General features: G+C 37.5%; 2 protein-coding genes across 3 annotated transcripts in view; both read right to left on the reverse strand.

Moving 5' to 3' along the window:
• Positions 1-51: 51 nt before the first annotated feature.
• On the reverse strand, positions 52-14,292 carry ttc12 (tetratricopeptide repeat domain 12). Of its 2 annotated transcripts, none has more exons than XM_077208528.1 (21): positions 14,165-14,292; positions 13,792-13,955; positions 13,544-13,601; positions 13,242-13,319; positions 13,018-13,139; positions 12,838-12,897; positions 11,753-11,824; positions 11,568-11,628; positions 10,966-11,154; positions 9,352-9,421; positions 7,161-7,249; positions 6,629-6,797; positions 5,908-5,997; positions 5,179-5,242; positions 4,086-4,220; positions 3,746-3,838; positions 3,485-3,553; positions 2,771-2,872; positions 1,737-1,836; positions 1,411-1,636; positions 52-527 (listed from the first exon to the last, which is right to left on the reverse strand). In XM_077208528.1, the coding sequence occupies exons 1-21, from the start codon at positions 14,220-14,222 to the stop codon at positions 458-460; spliced, it is 2,139 nt and encodes a 712-aa protein (XP_077064643.1). In that variant the 5' UTR covers positions 14,223-14,292; the 3' UTR covers positions 52-457. The 2 variants fall into 2 exon arrangements, with proteins under 2 accessions (XP_077064643.1, XP_077064644.1); XM_077208529.1 differs by having other exon boundaries at positions 13,831-13,955; positions 14,165-14,279.
• Positions 14,293-16,030: 1,738 nt separating this feature from the next.
• Positions 16,031-22,503, reverse strand: part of LOC143716223 (uncharacterized) — a 28,539-nt gene continuing 22,066 nt past the window's right edge. The window contains 11 exon segments of the mRNA XM_077208530.1: positions 16,031-16,328; positions 16,455-16,613; positions 16,703-16,849; positions 17,114-17,200; positions 17,932-18,083; positions 18,352-18,468; positions 20,793-20,852; positions 20,933-21,073; positions 21,164-21,229; positions 21,310-21,499; positions 22,368-22,493. Coding sequence (XP_077064645.1) covers positions 16,170-16,328; positions 16,455-16,613; positions 16,703-16,849; positions 17,114-17,200; positions 17,932-18,083; positions 18,352-18,468; positions 20,793-20,852; positions 20,933-21,073; positions 21,164-21,229; positions 21,310-21,499; positions 22,368-22,493 — 1,404 coding nt within the window. The 3' untranslated portion in view covers positions 16,031-16,169.

A 22,503-nucleotide genomic window follows, 5' to 3' on the forward strand; every position in this document is an offset into this window, starting at 1 on the left:
AGCTATCAAGTCTGCAAAGATAAACAGGCATTAACTATAATAATCTTCAAATGCAGTTTTATTAATCTTTTTATTCAACACATGTTAGCTAGCATTAATCCATTTATCAACAAACAGGGAACAAAATGTAATCAAGGCAACATACTTCCCAAGTGAGTCATTTGGGATGAAAGGATATTGAAACGTTTCGAATATAGTCCCGGGGCAACATGTTCTCTACAACAGCAGATAACAGTATCACATGTCAATGCGAATTCTCTCTAATTAAAATGAACACAGGAAACAGCTGAATAATCTAGATAGGCCTTAAGGCATGACAGTAATTTGTGGCCTCACTTAAGATGAGCATCTTAAGCTGTGAACCAAAGGACAGCATTCATCTGTATGTGTGTGTGCGTTTGCATGTGTGTCCTGAGTTATGGGGTCAATTACTGAGGAACCGAATGTGGGTAATGGCTCACGTGATCAATCTCGCACAGGAATGAAGGATTTCTAAACCATGAAGCTCCCTGAGTTTCTCCATGTGCCTGGAAAAAAATCAAAAAACAAGAGATTTATAAAACCAACAGAATTTGTCTTTTTCTCATTTTGACCAGACAATGTAGCCTATTCTGAACAACCAAATATAAAACCAGAACTAAGAATATGAAATGCAAAGAAGTATGAAAACGTCAGCCAGTTTGCTCTGCATATAAAGTAGGTTCATTGGTTATGTGTAATATTTTTGGCAGTGTCTGTACCCTCCACTGTTTTCTGTCTAGAATGTCTTTTTTAGGCTGCACTCTGATCTCAAAGGTTTGAAATCTCACTGTAAAGACTCATGCTCAGGGCAGCATTACCTCTGAGAAGTTGAAAGCTCATCAAAGTTGAATGGCATAAGATTCTGACTCCTCTTTGGAGGACTGTCCTTGTTAGATGCTGACTGGGAGAATGAGACGCCTCAAAACACTTAACTAACAGAGCTACTTTTCTCAGGTCTGAGCTTATGAACCCTTCATAAATTAAAGATGAAGGGGAAAAAACTTGGTAGTTCTTTAAGTCAATAAAAGTATAAAGGTGCAATCGGTAAATATTTAAAAGGAACTCTCTCACACATCTGTAAAAGTGCTTGTTAACAGCCGTAAAAAGAGACTAGAATATAAACAAATGTCAAATGCAAAAAACAAACATGTTTATATCTGAATCACATCAATTAAGATGCCTAGCTTATGCCCTTAAACTATAGATCTGACATTTCTAATTCATTATTCATTCAGAAAGTTCATCATCTTGTTGAGGTTAATTATGAAGAGGAATTATCTTTTCACCTTGATGTTTCCCGAGTATCACTGCTGTGTATAAGAACATCAGCATGGATGTTAATCAATATAATGCAGCTGACTGCAAAAGGCAAGTTAGACTTAATTATACCTAGGCTCTATTTTGCACAGCTTCCCAAGGGTGATGGCTGCGTTCTGCCGAACGACTGCTCTTTTGGCATCTCCAGCGGTGTGGCGTAGCAGCAACGGCACGCAGTCTGTACCCAGGAGGCCACTGGCAGCTCCATCCACTTCTAAGCAATGCCCCATACACAAAGCTGCGTTCCCCACCACCAACTCGTCAATGCCGCCCAGGAGTTTTCTCAAAGTGTGCAGCCCTGAATGAATAAATGTGTGTAGCACACAAAGTCACCAGGCCATAGAGCTTAAGACATCTTATTGAATCCAATCCTCTGCCTCCCTACCCTCAGAACTCACGTTTCTCAAGCTTAACCAGCTCCTCACAAGCCTGTGGGATTGAGGCAGTACAGACTGTCAGGGCTTTAATGGAGTATCTGGAGCTCATCTCTCCTCCAACCTGACGGGACAGACACACAAGCAAGTTTCAGTTAAAGTGCCACCGCAAATGTAAAAAAACAAAAACAATACAGCTGGTCACCAGAATACAAAAATGTATAATGGAGGCAGCCCGCAAAGTTAACTCTTTAACCCTGTAAAGCCTGCTATTTAAAAAAAAAAATTGAAATAAATAATTGATATTAAAATATGCATTGCATTTAGGTTTCGTTCTTTTTGTTATGTTCTCTAAAACATTTATATTGATCAAATTTTAAAAAGGAAACTTTTTATTTTGCTTTGTGGTTATTAAAACAGTTTCAATGTGAGCAAAACCAGACAGACAGACAGACAGATAGATAGATAGATAGATAGATAGATAGATAGATAGATAGATAGATAGATAGATAGATAGATAGATAGATAGATAGATAGATAGATAGATAGATAGATAGATAGATAGATAGATAGATAGATAGATAGATAGATAGATAGACAGACAGATAGATAGATAGATAGATAGATAGATAGATAGATAGATAGATAGATAGATAGATAGATAGATAGATAGATAGATAGATAGATAGATAGATAGATGGATAGACAGATTGATGGAACAACAGACAGACAGATCTGATGTCAATAAAGGATGAACCAGGCTAGAAAGAAAGAAATGATACAGTACATACTGTATGGTTTTAAAGGGTTAACTAATTATTTAAATAAAATTTGGGTAATTTTGGAAATTTGGCTTTTTGGCTGATTAAAGTCAGTAATTATTTATAATCCACTGGTCCTATGCTGGGCTGAGAAGGTCTTTTCGGTAGTGATTTACATTGCCAATTTAATGCAAGGGGCATAATCTCTACAATCTTCAATATATTATATCCAATTTCATTTGACTCTATTTCCTTACAGACTCTATTTCAACAACTAAAACCTGATATAGGCTCCACCTTCAGAATCTTCAGCAACTTCCTCACTATTCCATTCCGCACAACTTCCTGAGTGGCATCAGAAGACATCGGGAGGAGAACGCTCAGCAAACCTGCAGCTCTCTGAAGCCGAAGACAAAACAAGATGTTTAATACCAGAACTCCCATCATTAGGACAGATAGGACATTGCAACAGGATAAGGCTGTACTCCGATGTATTTCAAGGGGGATTGCCAAAAATGCAGTTCAAGCTGTATCACAGCAGTAAAACTCAGTCAGATCCATAATAAACCCTTTCACCTTAACTGTACTTAGAGAAACAGCCTGACTGGAGAGATATGAAGCACCAAGGCAGCAAAACCCAAGCAAACAACCTGGAACCTGATTTACATAGTCAGAGAAAATAGTCCCCAATAGGGCCTGGGGCTGCTACGGTAATCACTATGTAAATGCTTCCGTGAACGCGAAATCCTTCTCTTGGGGATGTTAGCCATCTAAGGACATCCATATATTTAAACTTCCATTTTTGATCTTGTAGAACCCATATGAGTAAATGTTTTGTAGAGATCCTCTAGAGATGTGAATGTGCAGGGTTCCACAACACCCCACATCCTGCAGGATGAACATTTTAATAATTAATGAGCAGAAATCTACAGTTCAAACGTTCTAGCGGCTCCCATCATCAGGGGGTGGGTTGAAGCTAGCTTTGGCCTTGGTAAAATGAATTCAACTCACTGTGATGACGCCTCCAGAGGAATCGCTCAGCAGGTCCAAGCACCTGCTGCTGGCCAGAACAGCATGCTCCTGTGTGTTGAAAGAGAGCCAAAAAGAATTCGCTCCAATTTTCCTTTGCTGTTTCAGACATGATTGCAACATATGGAGAGAAAAGGCACTAGAAGAACATTCTGCCTAGCCAAGGCCCTTTGGCTACAAAGGTGCTTGATGTGTTGGACGAGGGCTGGCCAAAAGCCCAGAATATTAAACTTCCTGCAATACCTGGACAACTTGAGAGGGATTTGAGGCTAAGTTGATCATCAAACCCAGGAGGGGATAGAGGACACTTCTACATTCACAGGCGACACACCGCTCCTGCAACCAAAACAGAGCTTTATCTTGACAGTGCCGGAAATTAAATTCATGTCCTTTTCTCAGTTTTAGCGTCTGTGGGAAATGGCGGTTTCACAGCTCATGTAGCAAGATAGCAAAAGGAGCTTAAAAACAAACCCTTGGCATCAAAATTCCCAGTGCAAGACATCATACATAATTCAGCAATGTTCAAGGATGGAGTATTTGGGAGCTTGGTCGTGATGTAAAGGGTTATCATCTCCAAGATTACCATTGCTTGAAGAGAGCATCTCCAAAATTCTTTACGGCCTGCCAGATTTTTATTGATGACATCATCCAGAGCCATGCACCCGATCACAGAAATCACAGAAGCCAGAATCTTGTAGTCAGCTGTCATGATATTTGACTACATGGGAAAAACAGTATTAGCCAAAATTTTGATTATTGTACTTACGTGCACTAACATATTTTGCAAAAAAAAGTTAAACTTTTATCCAGGAAGGATCAACACTGACAGTAAAGAAATGTTTTTTGGTTGAAATCAGCATATTAAAATTAAGAAAGAAAAAAGTTTGGTAACATTTTAGTTTAGGGTCCCATTCTCACTATTGACTAGTTGCTTATTTCCATGCATATTACTGAATATTGGCTATTTATTAGTACTTATAAAGCACATATTAATGCCGTATTCTGCATGACCATATTCTACATCCCTTAATCCTTCCCAATACCTACTGTAAACTTAACAACTACATTACTAATTATTAATAAGCAGTAATTAGGAGTTTATTGAGGCAAAAGTCATAGTTAATAGTTAGTTAATAGTGAGAATTGGACCCTAAACTAAAGTGTGACTGAAAGTTTTTCAGTATAACAGGATAAGTATTATAAAGTACCTTTATAAAAAGACACAAGAAACAGTTCTCATCATACTAGTATTCATATGATGAGTACTAATACTAATCATATCAGTAATTGGATGTCTACATGGACTGTAATCTATGTTGCATGTAGTATATTTGCATGGAGCATTATGGTAAAATAATATCTTTGTACAGCTTAAACCAAAACTAAATACACTCCTTAGCATGTGGAGTCATAAAACAGAGTCAGACGGAAGAAATTTCAATGCTAAGATGCATAAAGTAATGATGTAATGAATTCTTTAGTAATGATGTAACTGTATATTATAAGTCCTACAAGGTATATAGTCATATGTCTTCTAATTGTAAAGCCAGCAATGTACAATCCAGTGCCAAAATGTCTGATAAATCAGACAATAAAGCATTAGAATATGATATTATTATTTAGAATATTTTAATTATTAAGAGGATGATTATAAATGATGTTTCATAATGCATCACCAGCAGATGTTCAAGAGGAAGGGCAAAAACTGCTGTGAAGATCTCCCTTGACTGAATCTTAAATCTGAAAAAGATAAACAACAAAAACAGCAACAAAAAAGTATTAAATAAAGAAATTAGCTACTTAACAAGAATAAAGCTTAACTGACTAAAATCCTCAAATAACCCTCTTGTTGTAATGCGCAAAGAGCCGTGGGGGCAAAAGATAAAAATGCGTTATAATGTGGTGGGCACTGATCCAAGCAGATCTATGGTTGCAAATCTCACGTTGGTGACATCCCACGTACAACATGAGACAAGACCAGTATGGTTAACCATCCTTATCTAGAAACAAGAGAGCGGCTTGAATTCACAGAACACTTTTCATTGACTATCTATCAAACTGTTACGCCATTCTCATTTCCTTTTGTGCATAAAGTAGCTGCTTAATTCAATCTCCTGGTCACCGGGAGTACCTTTCTCTATCTGTAAGGTGGTGAATGACTAGAAACGTCACTCTCTCACAGAGATAAATGGAGGGATTTGTGAATGTGATGGATTGTTTTGTCTTAAATGTGTTCACTTTGCGTTCTCAAGGGACCTGGGCTATTGAGCTGAACGAATTTAAACGTGTCTCGATTTAATACATGCAAGCGACTGTGATGTATGGGAATCTACTAGACTCTCAGGTACCGCTGTTTCTCTCACAGGCATTCCTATGGTAAGGGCAACTAAATTGATTGTGCATACTTATTTTCTGCAGCCAAGTTCTCCAGAACTGTCAGCGCCAACGCGGAGCTCGTATCACGGCAAACACAGCTCATCAGGTTCTCAGCCGTTCTACAGGAGACAGTTCGCATTATTTATGGGCTCATTAAATGGACTTTAATAAAACATGCTATAACAGTAGGAGGCATTCTGCATGTAAGCTAATGAGATGAATCACAGATAGCGTAGCAACACCACACTTAAATCTATTTCCTGCTCTGGTTTGTAGAAAAAACAGGTTGGGATGAAATTGACATCAACGATAAGTCATACATTTATTTATTTTAAACATATAATATGCACTTTTTGATATAATGAATTAATTATGCTGTCTAAATATTCAATTAAGTGACACAAACAATTATTATTCGAACAGAACATAAGAGGAAAAAAGCGTTAAGTATTTATTAGTATAAACATGGTGTCTTTAAACTAGCATCTAAATGCTCAGTAATTAATGATATGTGATTTATTACTTATTAATTATGTTCTCCGAGAATGTATTTTTCTTTACCCCTGATTTAAAACCATCACAGTATTTCTTAGCAGTGTGGCACGCCAATCCATTTTGTTTCACATAATTAGTCCTGTCTAAATGGCTCATTTGACCATGTGTTATGTTGTAAGTAATTCATTCATGGCACATCATTTTGTAGACTACAATGCAATGCATTCAATATGACACCAAAAATACTGTACGTACTGGCATAAATTAAGGTTGTCGATGAGCACGTCCCTTCCGCGCTGAGTTTGTGAGTACAAGCTGAGCAATTCCAGGCTTTCCCTCTGTATTTCACATTTCGGTGATGCCAACATCTGGACCATGTGTTGTCTAGTAACGGGACACTCCATCAACAGATGTTGGTTCTGCTCTAGAAGGAGCACAATTATGGAGAGGGTTTAATAAAGACAAATGCAAAATTAAATGACCAGTTAATGAGATTACCACTGAAGGGCACAAAGTACTTACTAAAGAGACTTTTAATGCGGGAGGCAATAAAAATTTCACTGCTAGCAGGCAAGAACAGGATAAATTGATATTGACTTGAATTCAGACATTTCACGAATCCTCATTACTTTAAAAGTAGGGAGGAAGCAGAACCAGACCAAGTAGTGTCGATACATTTTCCATTTTCCAGAGAGAGACCGTTTAAAAGGATAAAAATGGAATGTGCAAATGGGATTGCTATTTTTCCCTCAGCAATAGCACCTTTCATTTTCAAGGCTTATCTTACCATTTCCACTGCAAACTGTCCTCCATAGTTTGACTACGGACATGCATAGTTCCACTGCATATGGATCTTTTGAATTCTGTGAGAGGCAGCTAAAAACAGAAAGGGAAACACTGTAATACAGTAAACACACTTCAGTCACGCACTGTAGACCAAATGGAGTTAAAGGAATAGTTCACCCAAAAAAAAAGCAGCCTTTTTGAATGGATGTCCTGTTTCATTGTAAATGCATGGAAAAGAACGACACACAAAAATTGTGTTCGTAGGAAGAAGTAGTCATAAGTAGTCTAAAACTAAATTTTTGTTTTTTGTAAATTGAAATAAAGCTGAAATAAAATAAACCCTCCTAGGCCTCCTACTGTACCAGCATGGGACCTTTCCACGGTAACACAGCTTTTTGTTTGCTTCGGTGACCACACCAGAGGGGTCCCGGATACGAAGCAGAGATTATCCAAATGGATAGTGGACGTTATCTAACTGGCATTCGCCTCTGGCATACGCGTCAAAGCCCATTCCACGAGAAGCAGGCCTCCTCGTAGGCTTGGTCCAGTGATGTTCCAATTCAAGACATTTGTGCGGAGACCGGCTGGTCTTCGCCATCCACGTTTGTCAGATTTTATAATTTAGAGGTACCGTGCCTGCAGGCCTAGGTCTTATCTGTGTGATATTGACCCGACGGTGTCTGGTTATCCGTCTAGTATGTTACTGTCCATAAGCACAAGTAGTTCTAGGACTGTTCTGAGCCCAGTTCATTATACACCCGACTCTGTCTGGTTAGTATACTATGCTGGGAGACAGCTTTTTGGCTTATTCTGTTGAGACTCGGGGTCCCTAGGCTCCAGTTATTCAGCCAGATGCTAATGTGCAGCGTTTTACATTGCGTCCCCACTGCGTATTTGCTATGCAATACGAAGTGACCGCTATCAAAAAGGAACGTTTATTATTCGGTTATTTATTCGGTCCGAACTCGGTTATTAACGTAACCTCGGTTCCCTGAGAGTAGGGAACGAGTATTGCGTAGCCTGCCGCACTATTGCACTCTGTCAGGTGTGTCGCTTCAGTCGATTTAAACCTCATCTATTGGCCGAAATAAGCAATATTTATTGTACTCGGCGCCAAGTCAGTTGATTGGTTCGTGCGTCTGAGGCGCTCGGCCATTGGATGTGCAGTTGCCGCAGCACAGCCAATGAGCGAGCTAGACGCTCTGCTGTGTTTGCTGTGCAGAGCTGCACTGTGTTTTAGATTATTGCTTCAATATTTCGAGGAAAAGGAGTTTCCCCACTGCGTATTTGCTACGCAATACTCATTCCCTACTCTCAGGGAACCGAGGTTACGTTAGTAACCGTGTACGTTTTTATTTATTTTTAGGAAAACTGAATCTGTTTTTGTGTAAGTGAAATAAGTAAATGCATGCTCACATTTAGTCTAGAACTACAATAACCATCATGTTAAGACACCACACAACACCTCTGCACTTACAGATGATTCCTCTCAACATGGGGATTGAGAGATGTCAGTCAATAAATGGGAAAACAAAGTAACTAACAAAGAAAATGTAACTCGGATATTTTGTTGTACATTTTTTACTTAATTTGTTACTTAATTTTTTTTTTCATCTGATTATGTAACTCACGTTACTTGTGATGCGTTACATCCAACACTGGGAATGACATGAGACTGATGAAATAAATGGCATAATCTTTTGGCTTAACTATCCCTTTAAACAAACATGTTTTATAGATTAGAGACCACACGTGTGCAAACTGTATGAAGCTAACACAGCGAATCTCCCAAACAAACCAATCAATCATTGTCAAACACGGATAAACCCTTTCAATTTCATTCTGGTGTGGAAAGTTAAATTCCAACACAAGACATGATCACACAGCAGAACCAGATTTCACATCTGTTGTTTAAATGTATTCAAATTAGTCTATTAATTTTAATAGCATTTTTGGTTGGTGCAAGACAACCGATAAGGGGAGAGAAAGCCGCTTGATAAATGATGAAGATGCAATCAATCAAATGGTTATTATGCATGCACACTTTATAATACTACAGTAAGTACTATGCACAAAGCCTAAAATTCAATTAATTAAAATACAACTTCTAGAGAGCTTTACACAGGCATTTTCAAATGTTAAAAGTACATTCTGACCACAAACTGTCAGGTTCACTTCTTTAGCAACCTTACCTTCTTACAATGTTATTGCCATTAATGATACTGAAGCCATTGTTTAATCTGAATAATGTCTGCCCAGTACCTGTGAGGGACACCAGATAAGGTCAGTGTTAGTAGGTGTGTAGTGAGAGCCATATATCAACACTAAATCACAGTAGCCAGCCCCAGTCACACAATATGCTCCGTTCAAGGGCAAAAGAGCGTACAAGGAGAATAAACAAAAGCTCATCAAGAATAAGAGAGCGCTGCCTTATCTACACAAAAGCAGTGTTCATTATGAGGAAATACAAGAAATTAGTTCACAAAGAGCCATTCAGATATCTCACCTGAACAAAACATTGGCACAAAGCTTTCAAACTTGGAGAACTTTCAAGATTATGCTTCACATTGCGCAGGCCCATATTTTACTCTTGCGGAACACTTTAAATAGCTTTAAATAGAGTATTTCTGTTGGAACGGACTGCAGTATGTAAAGTAGGAAGTTCAATTGAAAGTTTGATTTAGCTTGTAGTTTATATGTTACCTTGATAAGGTAACTTAATATGAAGTATAACACACACATGCATGCAGTCCTGAAAAAAAATTATCATGGTTTCCACAAAAAATCTCACAAAAACTCTCAAAAAAATTCCACAACTCTTTTGAATATTGATAATAATAAAAAATTGTTTCTTGAGCACCAAATCAGCATTAGAAAGATTTCTGAAGGATCATGTGACACCGAAGACTGGAGTAATGATGCTGAAAATTCAGCTTTGCCATTACAGGAATAAATTATATTTTAAAATATGTTCAAATTGAAATAATATTACACAAACTGCACTTTTACTGCATTTTTGATCAAATAACTGCAGCTTTGGTGAGCATAAGAGACTTCTTTCAAAAAAGAAGAACATTTGAAATCTCTTCAAGAGTCAACTATAATAAGGGTCAATTTTAACTGAAATGTTTTTTTGTTTTGCTTTTTCATAAATCAACTGTAATTTTTCGGGGGGGGGGGGGGGGGTAAAAACATCTGCTGTTTGTATTGTTTTTGTACTGTTTATGTATATAAATTTAGTTTCAAATGTAACAAATATAACTGAAAAATATTCACTTCAATATTCTCTTCTTTTGTGAGGTGTGACAAGTAGCCCTGGTTTCCCTTATATATAGTATATTTTGTCACAATCTAAATATATGATCTGTGCAGTGATATTTTGACACAAGATCAGAACCGAGCAGACAAAAACCGACAGGTAATTCACGCGTTCACTAACAAAGTCTAAAAGGCTTGCGCGTGTGCGCTTGTGATATGTGTCTGTCCTCTGTGGCTGATCATGAGGATTAGTTTCCTCATCATGAACTGCAAATGAACCACAGAGCAGAATCAATGAGCCCTCCGCACAAAATTCCTCACTACTCTCTTCTCCGTATCGATCCCGAGTGCAAGAAATATCGCCCTGGTTGCTGGAACAACACTGGGTAAACCGAAGGCATATTTCAGACAAATCTGAGGTTCAACAATGCCGTAAAAATGTGCTCCTACCAAAAAACTGCTGGAGTTTAGTGATAATTAATGAAATAAACAAGAAACAACAGCAGCATCTAATAAAAAAGGACTTTGAATTAATCATGTGAACTTACAGTCTTTAATAGCCAGTGAGAGCAGCTCCAATCCACCACAGTAGTAAAGATTGATCTCATTGGGTCTGTCGAGCTTCTTCAGCAGCTCTAGTACTGCCGTGGCCTGTCCCGTTCCCGCTTGTAGCTCTTCCCAAGCTGCCTTTTCCTGGAGAGCCACCTTCTCTTCCAAATCCACTTGTCTCAGATAAGCTATTGCAATGTAATATATTGAGACCGCTCAATGAACATATATCTTTTTTTGCAAATTCATGTGGAAATACTCTATTAAAATGCATAGAACGGAAATCCATAATGCCATTCCTCCTCTGGAAAGGTTCAAAATGAATGTAAATGAGCAAACTAATGTTCTAAAAACAGGTGGTGTAAGCATGTGACGCTTTATACAAGAAAATGTAGAAAGAGACTCGTGTAAAAACTACAAAGGAACGCAGTTTATTCTGGTACTGCTGAGAGATGCTTGACAGAAACTACATTTTCAGGCAGATGCTAAAAGCTAATAACAATGCTAGTCCTACTTCTGCTGCTAAAGAATGGATCTAAAGTCCAAAATATTGACTTTGCCTTGCCTTGCCTCAGATCTTCACAGCATTTTTGGATCATACCTTTGACCATGGTCTCCCGCTGTGGCTCTATCTCCAAAATCTTTCGATAGGAAATCCTGGACTGAAAGTGAAGCAATAAAAAAAAAGCATGATAAAAGGACAGTTGTCAAATAAGGTGAGAAATATAAGTGTAATCCAGCTTTAGGCTTGAAAGGACAGAAGGACTTCTATTGAACGATAAATACCTGTGGGAAATCCTTGAGTGCTAGGTGAGATTTTCCCATGTGTATATACGCTTTAATACACTTCTTATTGCACTGTGAATGAAAGTTTAAAATTTTAATTAGCCACTTAAAAACAACAGAAGATGCATTGACGTAATAAACTAGAGTCAGTAATGTGACATTTCTGTCCTAGACTATTATTTATCAAAAAATAATTAAATACAAATATAGAGGTGAAAGCACTGCTTTATAATAAACATGCTTTTCATTTCTTAAAATATAACTCATTCTGATATCTTTTATGGGGCATTAAAACTCATCCTCTTCAAAGGTATGAAATATGTGAAAGAAAACCTTAAGTAGCTTAATCTTTTATTATTTCTTATGAAAAAAGAGGCAAAAAAACACATAAAACATAAAATGATATCAGAGTGATATCATGAGGTCACTGTGTGACAAGATGCAACCCTCTGAAAAACTTAAGGATTTATTGTACTTTTTAAATTACTTTTAAATAGTGCTGTCAAATTGATTAATTGCAATTAATCACATCTAACATAAATGTATAATGGGTATATATATATATATATATATATATATATATATATATATATATATATATACGTGTGTGTGTGTGTGTGTGTGTGTGTGTGTGTGTGTGTGTGTGTGTGTGTGTGTGTGTGTGTGTGTGTGTGTGTGTGTGTGTGTGTGTGTGTACACATATATTTTATATTTATTAACTTTTGTTTAATTAATTGATTAAACATCGCAATTAATCGATAAACCGCAAATAATTGATTTGACAGCACTACTTTTTAATAATTATATGATAAATGTGTGCACACACTTTAGAATAAGACTATATAGATATAGCTAGTTCTTACTTAACTTTCTAAAAGTTTTCCAAAAGCAAAGACTATTCGGCACAGCCCAGAAGGAACTTCAACCCAATTTTCTAATGCTAAGTAACTATCCAGTTCAATAGAAACCGCTCTATGGAGCCTGCTGTTCTCACCAGACAAGGTAGAATGAAAAACTCTCCGCTTCGGCTGACACTGAAAAATGAGGGGTCATTTCTCTGACCTCTTTCCTACTGATTTACTCACCCTCAGAGCCCACTCACAGTCACTTATGGCCTCCTTATATCTCTTCAACTTGATAAAGGCCTACATAATACATGAATGTGAGACAATAAAATCACAAGAGGAGAAGTCTCACAGGAATATCAGTTATGATACGGCTTATCTGATTATTGTAGAAGAACTTGTTCTGAAATGTAGAAGTACCTGAGCTCTGTTTGTATAGAGAGCCTGCATGTCACGCAGCTGCTCCAAGCCTTCGGTATAAAACTTGACAGCCGTTTCGTAGTCACCTTGAGTGAAAGCCTCATTCCCCTGCTCCCTTAACGCTGCGGGTCAAACGAGGACAAAGGAAATCTAGACGTTGCAAACTGACAGTGCAAAACTGCCCAAAAACTGCCCATTTCGCTCTCAGGCTTCAGTATACACACCGTTGGCTTTTTCCTCTTTCATCTTTCTTCTATGACGTCTCTCTTCGGCATCTTTCTCTAATGTCCTCAAGAAATTCTCTGACGAATCGAAGGGTACAACAAACCGTTGCAAGATTTATAATAAAAAGACAAGAAGTGAAGATGAAGGTTAGCAAGTTTGTATTGATTTATGAATCATTTACAAGACTTCAAGGGTAGGCATTCAAGTTTTATACCTGAAACCAAATTATTCAACAGAGACAGGGAAGTCTTGTCAACTGCCGAACACAGAACGGATAAGAGACTCAAATAAACAAACCTACCTGGATTTTGACTTGATTCATACTGGATGTTCTGAAAAGAAGGGGGTACGCAGTGTAACTGTAGTTTTGAAGGGGAAAAAAATCATGTTTTTTCCAATATTAGGCATGAATACAAAGCATGAAATAATTATATTTAATTATAAATAATAATTATAAATAATCTGTAACATCATGTATTAAAAATGCAATAAAGGGTGTTTTTATTCACATTGTTGTATTGTATTACATGTTTAATAAATATACTGTACCAGGGACACATTTTCAGATGAGGGATGTTTGTTAATAACTGTCTTATTGATTGTGGTTTTACATTGGTCCACCTGCTCCAAAGATGAGATGAATTGATCTGCCTTCGCAAGTGCTCTCTCTTGACACGAAATATCGTTGGAATTTAACTCTTTTACTAACTCATCTGCAATCAGATATCAACAAAATTCAATTTAAAAAAATCTAATTAGCCTACATTTATTTCATGTTATGTTAATTCCACATTTACTGAACGAGTCCCGTCCCGTCTACATTGACTTTACATGACGTTATATAATTAACTTACATTCCGTTATAAAGGAAGATTCGCGTCGCTATCATCAGTGAAGATGGGTTGTAAAAAACAGCACTTACCTATCTGGTCAACATTTCTCAAAAACCGTTCGATATCGTCGTTATCTTGCAAAGTCATGCTTCAAAACGAGTTCACAAAAAAAAAGGAATTTAGTGAAGTGAAGTGAGGCAGCTTTGTTTACGGAAGTGTATCCGTAAGCATAGCAACAGTAGCCATGTGCGAATGAATTGTTTGCTCCTGCTGGTAGATACGTTTAACTACATTACACGGTCAAAATATCTGTGACAATCTTATATTAATTTAAAAAAAAAAAAATTGTAATAAATAATGTTTAGTTACCTGAAAACACCACCCTTTCCCCTGTACAATGACAACCACACACTCATTCTGTCAGAAAAAATAAAATGAATGTTGAACTATTGTATACAGATAGCCTACATATAAAGCTCTACTTAATGTTTTAGGGTTTATGGCAGATGAAGGTGCTCCACGTATTCATGAATATAAGCAACGACTGAGTAATTTAAAAAACAGGCATACTTGCACAGATAAAAATGTTTTATTGTGCCTTTCTTTTTCTAGTTGTTACTTTAAAACATACTTTATTGACCCCTTGAGGGACATTCAGTCAAAAAATAGCAGCTAAATGTAGATAGCAGAAAATGCCACTATAAATAAATGAAATGGAATCAAACAAGACAGTGCAAGACAAAACATGAGTACAATGGCATAAATGCATATAAGTATTTGGTAAACAAGACTGTGAAGCTGCATTCTGAGACATCCATGCTAACGGTTACTTTTTATAGTAAACATAACAAGACAGAAATGGTTGGTTTGTTGTAGCTTCAAACTTTCATCATTGCAATTCCGCCCTGAGCATTTTGCAATGCTAGATTGTTAAATCTATTTTAAACTCAAACCTTAGGCCATTATTTAGCTATTTATGCTGCATATGCTTGTATTTATTTTTATTTTAGTCATAATAATACTGGTCTCATCTGGTGGGTCATGTTTGCAGGTCTGTTTTGATACGGTCACAGACAGTGGGGAAATGACTGTTCTAAACACAGATAAATTGAATGGAAAAAATTATATAATTGTGTAAGGAACCGTTTTAACATCATATCCCGAGCTATTAAAGTCATAAATGTATCCAGGTTTTTTTATATTTTACCTAAAAAAAAATTAAAGGTAGCCTACATTTATAAAACTATTATCTTGGCATTAAATCAAAAAAATGTTGCTGAGAGGCTGTATTTTAATATTTTATTACACCGGCTGATAGTGTTACTTAAATTTGACATCTTTTGTCTTTTCTGACTCCCGTAATCTGTCCATTTTTGTTTTTAAGGAAGGCGTGGAAACACCATCATGGTTGTTTTCTTCTGCTTTCGGAACACATTATAATTATAGATATTATAATTATAGATATTCTATAAATATAAAGTTACATTTAATATTTGTTAAAAATATAATTTATTTTAGCAAATTCAGTTTAAACTATTATTTCCTCTATTTTTCCTGTTTATTTTTTCTGAATTGATATGAATTATATATTTCTACATTTATTTCTGAATTTCTTTATAAAAAAAATGTCATGATGATATTCTCATTCAAATATCCCTCTCCCAATTTTTAACAAATTGCACCCTGGTTATCATCAAAGTTTATGTGTCCAAACAAACTGTATGGTATTTTGGTGCAAATTTGCATCAATTGGCAGAAGCTAGTCGGATTAGGTAGATGCCAACTATGTCAAATTATGTAACATTGTCAAGTTGTTGGACCTATGCAATATATGGTAATACTAACTATTTCAATGTTTGATTTTCAGATAATATTTTAGTTAAGGCAAGTTTTTCAGTCACAGCTTTAGTTGCTAGCTGTGTTGGGTCACCACTAGATGGTCCTGAAGCAAAACTAGGTGCTCGAACTTGGTCCAAGGGCTGTTACCGCCCAAGACAATAAGGCCGTGAGATGTCCTGCAGTATATAACATGCCTTTGAAAGCTGGATTTATCGCTGTCAGAAAGACAGTGCTGTTCAAAGTTAAAATGTCAGTTCATGTAGGAGCGGCATCTTGGCTGTCTGGGCCGTCGCTGACTGACAAGTTGGTGTTGATGTGGTTGATCTCCAGGCTCTTAGGAGACTCTTTCAGGAGACTCTCAACCTGGCGGAACACTGAAGCCTCTCTGTATTTGTGCAAATGCCCCAAAACCTCCTGCCAAGAAAACAGCACACATTCAAGATCAGTCCCATCTTACGGCATCTGCTACATCAGTCAATTACTTGGCAACAGCTACTGAGAATGTAAGGGGTGAATATGGCAAAATAAATCAAAACTTACATCCTCTGTTAAAATCCCAGGACTTGGCTTCTGCATTCTTTCCAGCAGAAGACCATCGAGAGCTGCATCTGACGCAAAATCTTTCGTCCTCTCGTCATCTGGACAACCAGTTTGTCCCAGTCTGGCATGGAACAGCTCACTTAGGCCCACCTGTAAAACCTGGAAATGGGGACAGGACATGAGGTCATTAGCACATTCCTTCTTGTCTTGTTTAAGCTGTGCAGGTGTGGGGCGGTTGTATATGGCACCTTGAAAAAGGCCCTTTGGAAGGCAGGATCGGAGTCTGTTCTCATCTGACTGGTGGAAATGTGTGCAGCACAGTGCATGAGCAGCAGAGAAAGGCCACCCACCGACTGCAACCTCTGACAGCGAACAAACAGAGTCCTCTCTCCCTCCTGAAGACATAGGGAGTGCTAAGTGCAAAGGGGTTTGTATGACAGAGCTCTAAGTGTGCTTAACATGAATAAATTATAGCTCTCTCGGTGACTGACAAATAAGGGCATTTAACCTTACGGCAACCAAACTAGCTGGGAAACCAATTATATCACATGGAAAGTGTTGCTGATTATCACTTCTCAAAGTGTGGTATATTATTAATAACTTTCCACATGTTCTATATTTTGCTGGTTCAATATGTACATGCATAGTTTTAGAAATACCTGATAATAGAAAGAGTTGCGGAAAGCATTGTTATTGTAGTTGTTGAAAGGAAGACTAGAAGCCAGTTGAAGTTTTACTGCTGGTATCTAGAATGAAGAAATCAAAGCTGTTAACAAACTATTTTTAGGCTATTTGCATGAAACCACTTCACAATCGTTCAAAAGTTTGACAAAAGTGACAGTAAAGGCATTTATAATGTTACAAAAGTTTCAAATAAATGCTGTTCTTTTAAACTTTCTATTAATCAAATTATTCTGAAAAAAATGTTTCCACAAAAATATTAAGCAGCACAACAATTTTCAGCATTGATAATAATAAGAAATCAGCATATTTGTATGGATATGGCTGAAGAATGGAGTAGTGATGTTGAAAATCTAGCTTTGCAATCACATCATAAAATATATTCAAATAGAAAATTTGATTTGTAATAATAGTTCACAATATTACTGTTTTTATGTATTTATGCCTTAGTGGGCATACTAGACTTAATCAAAACATTAAAAAACTCTCATTTACATTATTATTAATATTAATTAATATTATTTTGCTTATCGCTATAGAAAAATAAATTCGTAAAAAGTCATAACTAACCATGTGGTGACAAATGTTTTTTTTGTTTTTACTGGTTCAGTTAAATTATCTACCTAAACAAATCAAAGATAAGCTACATGTCTAACCCAACAACGTTAAAATACCTACTGTTTTCGTCATGTTACTAAAAAATTTAAGTTAGTAACGTTTTGTTACTCCCCAACACAATCTATGAGAATCACACATACTGTAAAAGCAAGTGAGAGAAAGACAGACAGATCCAGACCATTTTATATAAGTGAAGGTGCTGGAGGAGAAACTGTCCGTGCTGGTAGAGCAGAAGCTCTCGTGGGTTGAGTGTTTCAGAGCTCACTAGAATCAGCTCTCCTTCGCACTCCCACTGGGCATCCATGAAATCCATGAACGACCGGCCTGCACCTGAATGCATGTACCAACACACACCATTTAATGTTTCACACGTTGATCACTCTGTATCTTTGCAAACTAACACAAAATAAAGTTGTAAATTAATTACATTCTCACATCCCTTTAACCTTTAAGAAGATGCTAAAATTAAGCTCAAGTTATATTTCGACTAAAATGTTGATGGTTCTCAGGGCTTTAAGTCATCTGTCGCTACACTAATGACTTTGCAGTTGTGATGAGTTCAGATTGCACGTTTCAATGGTGATAATTAAAGCCTTACCCGAGGGCTGGATCTTCAGCAGGCCTCTATCTCTGGCACTATCCCTGAGCTGCTGCTCTACTTCCTTCATCAGCTGGAAGAGAGGAGATAGCGCTACTAGTCTGGACCACTCTTCCCCTGCAACACCATAAAACAAATACAGAACAGGAAAATTATTACTTTTTGTTTCCCAAGTCACTTTAATACTCTGGCCACTAAATGACTTGACTCTTCCTTTCAGTGTAAGTTTAGGAATTTTTTTGTGCCATTTTATTGACTGCAGTCAAAAATTTAAAAGGTGTGATCACATTAGAGATTTTGGTGGCAAAAAAGTTAGTTGTCTATTGTCATGTACATTGTCATGTACGAATCACGAAGCACAGCTTAAACAGAAAGCAGCTTTCTGTTGGATAACATGGCAAATCCATGTGACTTAGAAAAAAATCAAGCGCAGCGTCAATTCTGGCAGGTCATGTTAGTCAAGCTCGCATCAGCTGACTCTCAGCTGATCCACGTCTACCTATAGGAATACAACGTCTATCACTGTATACATATATAAGCTTGCAAGTATTATCAGGAGCTATTGCATTTCTCGGGAGCCAATTACCCTCCTCCATCCCCAGCTCCTCCTCAAGCCAGTCAGGATTTGGCATTCTGATTCTCCCTGAATCAGACTACAATTCTCTAATTATGTTGTACATTAAAATGAATTAATGATATCTGCAATACATTCATGTTGGTTCTGTTCTGTTTAACTTAACGGGGGTTATTGCTGCTCTCCCTGCTCTTATCCATGCTAGGCTGCTTGGATTCGCAGAGAGTTCTTGCCCAGAACAGAACCATACCGCCAATCCTAACTGTATGCTAATTGTCAATCAGATTTGACGATAGTGGTCCTGACAGAAATTGGTGCTATCTGACCTATTGCCAAACCGGTAGGAAAACTTCCACACTCATAATGTACAGGGCATGTTGCCATTCAAGTCCACTACCAATCTGCAATGGATATGCTTGAACAGAGTCAAATAGTGACTAAGCTTGCTTTAATAGGAAATACTTCTTAACAAACTTTTAGTCATAATGGTAAGAAAGAAAGAATAAACGTTTAACGGGAGTGAATTATTTTCTGTTTCCAGGCTAAAGGCTGCAAAGAATCGCAGTTCCGTCACTTCCGCCCAACCCCCAAAAGCAAAAGCCATCACGTACAGATAAAAAAGTTGTTGAATCCCTGTATCATTAGTTTGTTAGTTTTTTAATTAAATATTGAAATTAGAAAAATGAGAAAATGGCATCTTTGAAATTTTAAATTTTTTCCAAAAAACAAAACAAAAAAACAACAACAAGAATTTATCTTGAAACGCCCCTTCCCGCTGATTGGAAAACCAGAGATCTAACGCTTTTCATTCACTCCACAGATCGAATATTTAAATATTCAAGCTGTTTAATAATTTTCTAACCCCGAAACGCAATTTTTTTTTAAATTGTTTTTAATTGGAAAAAAAGGAAAAGGTGCCACTTTCTCTTTTTTCTACTTTCAATATGAAAAAAAAAATGAAAAAAGATACATGAATTGAATTGCCATAGTGTTCCATTTTTGCCATTAAGTTGTTTAATCTGTAGACAAAGTATGATGCAATTTTCAGGGATAAAACCTACTCCGACAAAAACAGTTCTGTTAATAACCCTCTGTCGATCCGACTGTCAGGCAGGGATACAAAAAAAAGGGACCTTCTTAATTCAGGTAACACGGAGAACAAAAATTACCGACACTGTAACAATACAAAGCGGGTTTAAAATTGGTCTGAAACCTCAGAAAAAGTAATAGCACACCTCTCCTGAATAAACACGTCTATTTGAGGTATAAATCAAGTCTATAGAATAAATGGCAGTGATGTGGTACTAAAGCATGGACATAACCGGACTCGGACGTTAGTCTGTCTCAAGTTAGAGTCCAAGACGTTTCAGGATCATTTGGACTCAGCCTGGAAGCGAGCTGGTCTCAACTAGTCATAGAAAAAATGGTCTTTGACTCGGACTTGAGTCTGAGTCTGTTCTTTTCCGGACTTGAGTACTACAACACTAAAAATTGGTGCAGTTATGTGCTGAAGTTTAATACTTTAATAGGGTTAGGGATGTGAACAAACTTAAAACTGTAAATGTGAGCAAGTATAGACAATATAAGTATTAAGTATGGTTTATACCTTAAGTATTTTTGCCTTAGCAAACACGCTAATAGTCTCAATAACTACCTGAGTCTTGGCATCTCAGGAGAGGTGTGCCCGCGGACAGTCGGATCGACAGAAGGTTATTAACAGAACTGTTCTTGTGCTAAAGCAATGTAACAAATCACGTTTTTGCTTCATTGTTCTCCTCTAGTTAAAACTTGGCTTCAAGGTCAAGGAAACTTTTCTTAAACACAAACTGCAAGTTTCACTCAAAGTGCTCCAGTAAAACGCTGTGACCTGCTAGCTTTGGGATCCTGATGTATGCGGACAGACCAGGTTCCTGGAGAGTTTGGACATCTGAATGCAACAAGAGAGAACATCATGTTGCGATCTGAAAGGAGGATGCCGGTAACATCCCTGACTTAAGACAACCTCACCCTGGCTGCGGTTTAGATGTGTTTTTTCCTGGCTTTTCTGAGTGTAAGATGGGTTTGACAGAGAAAGAGAGGGCACCGTGGCATTCTGTTCACTTGCAGACGGAGTCTTCATTTGATCTTTAAGGGATTGAGTCGAGACACCTGGCGTAGCAGGAGACACAAACACAGCGGTGAAATTCTACAGTCTTGACAACCAGAATCTTGCTATTTATTCTGTGTATTCAAATATACCTTTCATAACAGACACAGATTCGGTCCATGCTCTGGAAGCGCTTTCCCGGCCAAACGCCCGTTTCTCTTTTGAGATAGGTTTCACAACTGAGACAAAAACATGATTAACGTTTCTATAATAATAGGCATAAATGAGGATATTGTACCAGAGCTCTGTTGTGGCTGTGTGCTGGTAGACTGGCCAAGTGCTTTGCTTTCCTCCAACAGCTGAATAAGTCGTTCAAGCCGAGGAAGGATTTTCTGCTGAGTCATGGCTATTACTTTCAGAGGGTTCCTGACACCCTTGGGCTTCAGCACACCAAAATCTTTAAACCAGAATGTGCCAGACACCAAAGACTGGAGGAAGAGAATCAATTTAGTAGACTGTCAAGGGAAAATATGGAATAAAGTCTCCTAAAGCATTGTCGCTGCTTGGATTTAAATAGGCAAATGCTTAAATGAGTCTATGATTGGATCATTACAGCAGTGATTATTACGTTACTAGCATGTTTAGCAACAGTTCTTCTCTAACCCTGATTGATAAAGTATGTAGCTTTTCATTTCTTAAGCAACCATGTAGGAAGACACATCATGGCCATATTCCAGGATTACATTGTCAAGATTCATCAGGCTCATATTGTGAAAGAATGGTTGACAGAAAGCATGAAGAATCATTTTCACACATGAATTGATGCACCTCTGAGTCCAGACCTTAAATTCATTGAAAGTCTAGAAAGATGTGCTGGAGTAGACTTAACAGAGTGCTTGACTCTTGCATTGTCAGTACAAGACCTTAACCAATAATCAATGCAACTCTTGATGGAAATAACATCACAACATTTATTTCTATCAAGAGGTGCATCCATTTTTGGTCAATATCTTTCTTTCTTCCAAACCATTCTTTCACAATTTGAGCCTGATGAATCTTGACATTGTCATCCTGGAATATGGCCATGATGTCTCTTCCTACATGGTGGTTTAAGAAATGAAAAGCAACACACTCCATCAATTAGGGTTAGAAGAACTGTTGCCAAACATATGTATGCTAGAAACATAATAATCACTGCAATAATGATCCAATCATAGACTCTTAAACATTTGCCTATTTTTTGGCCAAGCAGTGTTTATACAAAACAGCTCTAAGGATAAACCAAGGACATCCCTACACAATTATCGGTCAGTGCCACGAGCATGCATTACACATCTAGTCTCCAGCACGTGTTACCTGCGCGGTGTCAGCACGCAGCTGGCAGACCAGACGAGCACTGTGGAGAGACGAAAGCACAGCGTCCAGCTCTGCTTGTCTCTGCATTAATTGTTCCCACAGTTCCTGCTCCCTCAGTTTCCCACCCTGTGATAAT

Source organism: Siphateles boraxobius, unplaced genomic scaffold, assembly GCF_051911475.1.
Source record: "Siphateles boraxobius isolate OS27281-9 unplaced genomic scaffold, OSU_SipBor_1 6, whole genome shotgun sequence".
Taxonomy (NCBI): domain Eukaryota; kingdom Metazoa; phylum Chordata; class Actinopteri; order Cypriniformes; family Leuciscidae; genus Siphateles; species Siphateles boraxobius.

Coding starts and splice junctions, on each gene's coding strand:
- ttc12 (XM_077208528.1), bottom strand. CDS start 14,222: ATGACTTTGCAAGATAACGACGATATCGAACGGTTTTTGAGAAATGTT. Junction 11,155..11,567: donor GCGGGAGACCATGGTCAAAG/GTATGATCCAAA, acceptor ACATTGCAATAG/CTTATCTGAGACAAGTGGAT. Junction 2,873..3,484: donor CCTCTGGAGGCGTCATCACA/GTGAGTTGAATT, acceptor CTTCGGCTTCAG/AGAGCTGCAGGTTTGCTGAG.